This window comes from Erigeron canadensis, chromosome 1, assembly GCF_010389155.1.
Source record: "Erigeron canadensis isolate Cc75 chromosome 1, C_canadensis_v1, whole genome shotgun sequence".
Classification (NCBI taxonomy): Eukaryota; Viridiplantae; Streptophyta; class Magnoliopsida; order Asterales; family Asteraceae; genus Erigeron; species Erigeron canadensis.
The window spans coordinates 40,818,150-40,826,093 of record NC_057761.1 but is presented as its reverse complement, the minus strand read 5'-3'; the positions used below and the strand labels follow the sequence as shown (position 1 = coordinate 40,826,093).

The window sequence follows — 7,944 nt, the reverse complement described above, 5'->3', positions numbered from 1 at the left end:
AATTGATAAAGTGTGATCTCAAAAACAGTATTTTTATTGTTAAACAATATCTTTAAAATCTTAGGACATGTTTAAATATGACTAGAGTCGTATTTGCACGATATGGAGCGATGAATGATTTTTCAAAAAATTTGAATTATTGTGTAAATAAATATTTGCAACTTTAGTTGGTACATGCGCGATAAGGGTAATGGTGGCTCCCGACCGTTTTTAGATAATTAACACATGATTATATTAAAAGTATGTTTATTGTTTATTGATTTGGAGTCTTGGACAATAAATGGTGGAATATATAATGTGATAATAAGTGGAAGTTTGTATTAAGTTTAACACCTTCTATATACCATAACATTATACTCGTATTATATTATATAATTGAGATAAGTATCATGAAAATATTATAAAGTTTGAACGGAAATTTATCGTGTGAAATAATTCAATTGTGTTCATTATATATAATCATCTTTAAATTATGTGTATTGCATGTAAAAATGCATACGTAACAACCATATATAGCTGTCACTTGTTAGTTTTTTATTGGCCTGATACATTTTCTTACATACAATACACATAATTTAAAGATGAATAATTTTGTTATTTCACACTATAAACATTCGTCTAAAATTTATTACATTTTAGATACTAATCGCTATATAATTAATATAAGATAAGATAGTATAGACTTACATTTTTACACTTATTGAAATTTGAATGTTGTTATTAGTCAAACTCCCGAAGAGTAAAAGTCAATTACTTTTCAATAATGTAAGCATAGAAAAGTCAAGAAATACATATTATGTAAAGTTAAGGGAGTTAAACTGTAGTTATTAAAACAAGTCAAAGTTTTTCACATATAAACCCCATAGATATATAGATACAGAATTACAGATACAGATTATGTAAAAATAAATAGAGTACCAAGACAGCAAATGCAGGATATAGATACACGTGCAGACACACACACACAAACCCCCATAGTTATATAGATACAGATACAGTGCATGTGTTTATGTATATATGTGTATATTATTTTAATGTGGTTGAGTAATGAAAATGAAAGCATTGCCGGTAAATGGGGAAAGCAAGGTGTGCTGTTTTTGCCCAACAATACTGACACATATAGATATAGATTTCATACTTTGTTTGTGAGCTATAATAATAACCCCCAGGTATAAATTTTCAATCTTTATTGGTTTTCTTTGTTGATAACTGATTAAAGTTTGTTACTTTTATTTCAAGGATCCTAATTTGATCTGGGCTTTTGTTACTTTTTGTTATTAAGCTCATGATCTTGTTATTTTTGTGTTTATTGGATCAGTTGGGGTTTATTGTTAGTTAATTAGGAACACAAAACAAAAAAAGAAAGTAACTTTTTTTTTTTTTTTGGATTTTTTGTTGTTGTGTTGAATATATGATTTGTTGTGCTATTTGTCATTATAGATTATAAATATATGATCTGTGTATATATATTTATCCTTTGAGATAAATTATTGATTTTAAAGGAGATTTTTTAGTCCTTAAAGAAAAAAACATAAATCTTTCTATTTTACAAAAGAAAGAAAAAATCAAAGAAAGCCCAACTTGTTTTTATTATTATTTATATAGATATAGATATAGATATAGATCTTGAGGTTTTTATAGGTGAAATTGAAATGGGTGATTGTGATAACATGTGTTGCCAATGTGAGATGAGAGTTTCTGAATATTGTAAACATTGTGCTAATATTGAAACTGCACAAAAATTTGGGGATAATAAAGTTCATCCTACTGATTCACCGCGCCAAAGCCCTGAACCGCCGTCATCAAATTGTATCGATGGGCAGAATCTGCAGGCAGTTACCGTTCGTCACTCCACAGCCAGGTATAATATCATAATTTGTATTGACAGGTATCAGTTTTGAATTATAATGGAAGAAACTTTATAGAGTCGGTGAATATTTGGTTGTTTTTTATATTGCAATAGGAGTGATGAAGATGAGGCAGATGATTCTGCAAAGAGCTATTTCAGTCCATATAGTCTTGACAATTCGGATGTAGATTCAAGTAGTGTTAGTACTAGACATGATTTTAATAGTTTTATGTCTCTTGGTTCGAGCCCATCAGATAGTCCTTCTAGGATTCAGATTACTTCATATAGGCTTAGAAATGGTGTACATTTGGATGATCAAGGAACACCAAGATCGTCAAATGATGGTTTGTTTGATCAAGAACACGTGGCTGTTTTAAAAGGCCATGACCAAGGGATTTATGATGATTTTTCCATATTTGATGAACGTTGTGAGAAGTCACGTAAACCATTGGATTTTGAAACAAATGATCATATTTGGTTTCCTCCTCCACCTGCTGATGACAACGAGGATGTAGATAACAATTTCTTTTCGTATGCCGAGGATGATGATGATGAAATGGGAGATTCGAGTTGTGCCTTTTCTTCTAGTGGAAGTCTAATGACCAATTCTCCCAGAAAGGATAAACTGAATGAGGAACACCAGGAGACCTTGATAAGCGTTGTTCAGGGGCATTTCAGGGCTCTTGTGTCACAGTTATTACAATCAGAGTTCAACTCAACTGAAAAGTGGCTTAACATAATAACATCATTAGCATGGGAAGCTGCAAACTATGTAAAACCAGATACAAGTAAAGGTGGGAGCATGGATCCCGGTGATTATGTAAAGATTAAATGTATAGCATCTGGAAGTCCTACTGAGAGGTAGATAGCTAACCGTTTATTCTATTTCCTAATTGTTGATAAAGATCCGTTGGTATTTGCAGTTTTGCAAGTAGTGCGTAATAACAAATAAAAAAAAACCCTTCTTTTATGCAGTACATTTGTAAAAGGTGTAGTTTGTACAAAGAATATAAAACATAAACGGATGACTTCACAATACAAGAATGCAAGATTACTTGTTTTAGGAGGAGCACTTGAGTACCAGAGATCCCGTGATGAATTATCTTCTATCGAGACACTACTACAGCAGGTTCATTACTTTCCTATTGTGGTAAATCTTTGCAAAATCTGTTGGTATTTGGTTTGTTAACTTGTTTTTTAACAGGAAATGGATCATCTAAAGATGATTGTCTCAAAAATAGAGGCTCATCGCCCAAACGTGTTATTGGTGGAAAAGAGTGTATCTTCATATGCACAAGAGTATCTTTTAGCCAAGGAGATCTCTTTGGTGTTGAACATCAAACGCCCATTATTGGACCGTATATCCAGGTGCACTGGTGCCCTGATAACTCCATCTGTGGCTCATGTTTCCACCACACGGTTAGGCCAATGTGAGCTTTTCAGATTGGAAAAAGTTTTAGAAGAACACGAATCTGCCAACCAATTCAACAAGAAACCATTAAAAACTTTGATGTTCTTTGAAGGTTGTCCTAAGCGTTTGGGTTGCACGGTAAGATTTCTTGTTTTCTGCCATATTCTCAGTGAATTCTTCTCCTATTAATCATTGAATTTTTATAGATCTTGCTAAAAGGCTCATCTCGTGAAGAATTAATGAAGGTCAAACATGTCGTTCAGTATGCAATCTTCGCAGCTTATCATTTATCTCTCGAAACTTCTTTCTTAGCTGACGAGGGTGCTAGTTTACCTAAGATGACTATAAAGACCTCTGTACCAGAACCAGAAATGATGAATCCTGGTGATTCTTTGTCTAATTTGTCTAGTTGTACAGAATCCCCACCTTTCGAAGTTATAGCTTCCGACACATGTATCCAAGATAAAAAAGTTCACGGTATGGAGGACACTGACAGAGATGTTGATCTAGTCTGTAGTTTAGTGGACAATGATCTACAAGAAATTGCAGATCAAGAAGAGAAACAGGTTGAAAGGGTTGAAGTAATTGATGGCTCGGATGAATATTACACAGCTGCTGATAATAATCAGAGTATTTTAGTAGCGTTTTCTAGCAATTGTGTGCTAAATGGAACTGTATGTGAACGTTCAAGACTTTTGAGAATCAAGTTCTATGGTGTTTTTGATAAACCACTTGGGAGGTATCTTCAAGACGATCTTTTTGATCCAGTAAGCTCAATTTCATTTTAAATTTATCCAATATTACATTGTTTTAAAAGTTTGAGGCCTTGTTGGGTTTGCATTTGCTTTATAAAGATCGAACCTCTTAACATTTCTTATTTCACAGGTTTTCTTGCATTTTACATTTTATTTCTGTGTATCATCTTTTCTTAATTTGTATTAAGAAAATCGAGGTCTTACTATTCTCGTTCATGCTGTTTTTGTCAGACGTCATTGTGTAAATCTTGTAAAGAGCCAGCTGAAGCCCATGTGACCTGCTATACTCACCAGCAGGGTAATCTAACAATTAATGTTAGACGAATTCCATCACTAAAGTTACATGGAGAAAAAGACGGAAAAATATGGATGTGGCACCGTTGTTTGAGATGCGCACACGTAGATGGAGTCCCTCCTGCAAATCACAGAGTGGTTATGTCTGATGCTGCTTGGGGACTCTCGCTGGGGAAATTTCTAGAACTTAGTTTCTCAAATCACGCAACTGCAAATCGTGTTGCTAGCTGTGGTCATTCCCTTCAAAGAGATTGCCTTCGATTCTATGGGTAATAAGATATTCAATGTATCTAGTTTGTTTTTTAAGAGGAAGATTCATACGCATGTTTGCATGTGTTTTCCGTGATTGTATTTAACCTGTTTTTTCTACAGAATGGGGGATATGGTTGCGTTTTTCCGATACTCTCCAATTGATATTCTTTCTGTCCATTTGCCTCCATCTGTTCTTCAATTTGGTGACCATGTTCAACAGGACTGGTTGAAGAAAGAAGTAGCCGAGGTACAATATCAAAGTTATTGTATTAAACTTTTATTGGGATGAAAATTTCAACCGATTTACTTACGATAAGGGTTACGTGGAGTTATGTTTTGTGTCTAACAGATCAAATGGTAAGTTAAAAAATAGCTTGATGGGTAACGGGTCAACGAGTTGAAAACTTCTAGTTTGTCAACAATTTTGAATAAATGCTATAGTTATTGCAATCGTATTTGACGCATCAATTATCTATACGAAATTTAAAGCTTTTGAACAAGTTTTCTGTCACTGTTAACATAACTGAGCCATGTAAAATGGAACCCTTTTTGACCAAAACACATCATGACCCGCTATACTAAACCACTGTTTTGCTACCTCTAACTTTTTCTCATTGGTTTCAGCTTTTGAGCAAGACAGAAACTTTATATGAAGAAATACTTGATGTGCTAAATGGGATTGAAGCAAGAAACGAGTTGCCTGATTCAGACGAGCTAAATATTCACATCATTGAGTTAAAGAATCAACTAATTAAAGAAAGAACAGATTACATTGTAAGTTGAATTTGCATCAATTGCCATTTATAGACCTAGCCGGTAACTTAATCTCACTTGTGTTTTATTTTTGTTTGACAAAGGATCTACTTCAATTTTCTGGTGAAGAAATAGATGTTTTTGAACTTAACCGTTTGAGACATTCTCTTGTTATTGATATACATTTCTGGGACCGAAGAATCTGTTCTCTAAATCTGTATAATCGGAGTTCTAATCTAAAGCCAGCTCACGATGCCACATCCTGGAGGAGTGATTCCATTCCTGAGGACACCGTATATGACTCAGAACTGAGTCAAGTTGAGCAAAACAAAGGACCTGATACTATTTCTGACTCGTTATCGTCATCTTTTGATCTATGCAAACATGAAGAACTGCAAAAAGATATTGAACAAATGACCTCCTCACTGGAACGTGCCCCATCAGCTGCATCAGTTTTATCTGATAAAATAGACTCAGCATGGGCTGGGTCTTTAAATATAAGCAGCAACCCACATCTCAGTAGGCTATCTCCATCACCTGCCAGAGTTTATTCTTTCGATTCTGCCATTCGACAGCAAGATAGAATAAAAAAAGGATTACCTCCTTCTTCTTTATATCTTTCAACCCTTAGATCTTTTCATGCTTCTGGAGATTATGCTCATATGGTCAGGGATCCTGTGGGTTATATAAAAAGGAGAAGTTATTCACAGGCTTTTTCGGGTGAAGATAATAAGCTCAATTTCACTTCGTTTCTTTCAGCAACATCCTTTCTTCCAGAAGGGGCTCGTTTGATAATTCCTGATGGTGGTCAAAAGGACATAGTGGTTGCGGTTTACGACAACGAGCCCACAAGCATCATTTCATATGCTCTAACTTCTAAAGAGCATGAAGAATGGGTTACTGACAACCCAATATTGAGTAGGAACGCATCAATAGCTTCAAACGGGTCAGCTTGGCAGTCTTATGGGTCGGTGGATCAAGACTATACTCATTATGGAAGCTATGGGTCAGAAGACCCATCAACAGCAATTGGACCAATATTCACCGAGGGGAAAAGTTCTAATCATTTAACGATTCCATTTGAGGATGAATCGGGTACTGATGGGAAGGTTAAGTTCTCAGTGACTTGTTATTTTGCTAAACAGTTTGATGCTCTAAGAGAGAAATGTTGTAACGAATTGGATTATGTTCGCTCGTTGAGCCGGTGCAAAAGATGGAGTGCACAGGGAGGAAAAAGTAATGTTTATTTTGCTAAATCTTTGGATGAAAGATTTATTATCAAACAAGTCACCAAAACTGAACTTGAATCGTTTGAGGAATTTGCACCGGAGTATTTTAAATATCTGACTGATTCTTTAAACTCTGGAAGTCCAACATCTCTAGCAAAGATCATGGGAATCTATCAGGTTTTTTTTCATATTTCTTTCTAGGCTATGTTAAAAGTTTATACAGTAAATGTGTATATATATATATATATATATATATATATTGAATAAGGAACCAGTGGCTTAATGGATTATAAACTTATAAAACGTTAGTCTTTAAACGTTGACTTTGAAACTACCTTTGTTTAAAATAGAAATCGGCCGAAAGTATGTTCTTATGAGGAGCATTTTTTTTTTTTTTTTCTATAAATTTGATGTTACTATGCTGATGACTGAAGACGTGATGACAGGTGACTGTGAAACACTTGCGTGCGGGAAAAGAAGCGAAAATGAACGTTTTGGTAATGGAAAATGTATTTTACAAGAGAAACATTTCACGGGTTTATGACTTAAAGGGTTCTTCAAGGTCTCGTTACAACTCAGATACAACAGGAACAAATAAAACGCTACTAGACATGAATTTATTGGAGGCTTTGCGTACAAATCCCATCTTTCTTGGAAGTAAAGCTAAACGAAAACTTGAAAGAGCAGTTTGGAACGACACATCCTTCTTAGCAGTAAGTTTCCTACCATGCTAATTGCATGAACAAGTTGCATATATTTATCCAAATTGGCAAAGTCTAAGTTGGTTACTTTTTTTTTTTCTTAATGTAACTAGCCATTTTTTATTTTTTTATGACATATTCATCAAGTTAACATCTATATATTCTTGTGCAGTCGATCGATGTCATAGACTATTCTTTGCTAGTTGGAGTGGACGAAGAGAAGAAAGAACTCGTTTTAGGAACCATTGATTTCATGAGACAGTATACATGGGACAAACATCTGGAAACGTGGGTGAAAGCATCCGGGATTCTGGGTGGCCCCAAGAACGCGACCCCAACTATAATCTCTCCTAAACAATACAAGAAAAGGTTCAGAAAAGCCATGACTAGTTATTTTTTAACTGTGCCCGACCAATGGTCATTGTAAAAACAATCCTGAAAAGGGCGAGTATAGAATAACATAAAGATTGGTATTGGTGAGTTGGGGTTTATATATGTAATCTGGGGTAAAATTAAAATTTACCCTGTGATAGAGGTTGGTTAATTGTGTACACAAATGTACTACAATTAGGTAAAGGTTCTTGACGTTTTTTCACCATTGAAAGAACTTGTACATGCATGTGCATTTTAGAGGATTCTTCTTAGAAAGTTGATTCACATGTAACTCTCTCTTAATTAAATGAAACTTTGTGGTTCAAAA

At 34.6% G+C, this 7,944-nt stretch overlaps 1 protein-coding gene across 1 annotated transcript; it reads left to right on the top strand.

The window, feature by feature from the left end:
- Positions 1-1,597: 1,597 nt before the first annotated feature.
- On the top strand, positions 1,598-7,944 carry LOC122601050 (putative 1-phosphatidylinositol-3-phosphate 5-kinase FAB1C). The gene is made up of 11 exons (XM_043773830.1): positions 1,598-1,861; positions 1,964-2,710; positions 2,825-2,978; positions 3,054-3,398; positions 3,467-4,027; positions 4,247-4,578; positions 4,682-4,808; positions 5,186-5,335; positions 5,419-6,720; positions 6,990-7,256; positions 7,417-7,944. The coding sequence occupies exons 1-11, from the start codon at positions 1,653-1,655 to the stop codon at positions 7,669-7,671; spliced, it is 4,449 nt and encodes a 1,482-aa protein (XP_043629765.1). The 5' UTR covers positions 1,598-1,652; the 3' UTR covers positions 7,672-7,944.

What these genes read in the sequence shown, in the direction of transcription:
- LOC122601050 (XM_043773830.1), top strand. Translation starts at nt 1,653, where the DNA reads ATGGGTGATTGTGATAACATGTGTTGCCAATGTGAGATGAGAGTTTCT. An exon ending in TCGAGACACTACTACAGCAG is followed by an intron (nt 2,979 to 3,053) that starts GTTCATTACTTT and finishes GTTTTTTAACAG; the next exon opens with GAAATGGATCATCTAAAGAT. An exon ending in AGATCATGGGAATCTATCAG is followed by an intron (nt 6,721 to 6,989) that starts GTTTTTTTTCAT and finishes ACGTGATGACAG; the next exon opens with GTGACTGTGAAACACTTGCG.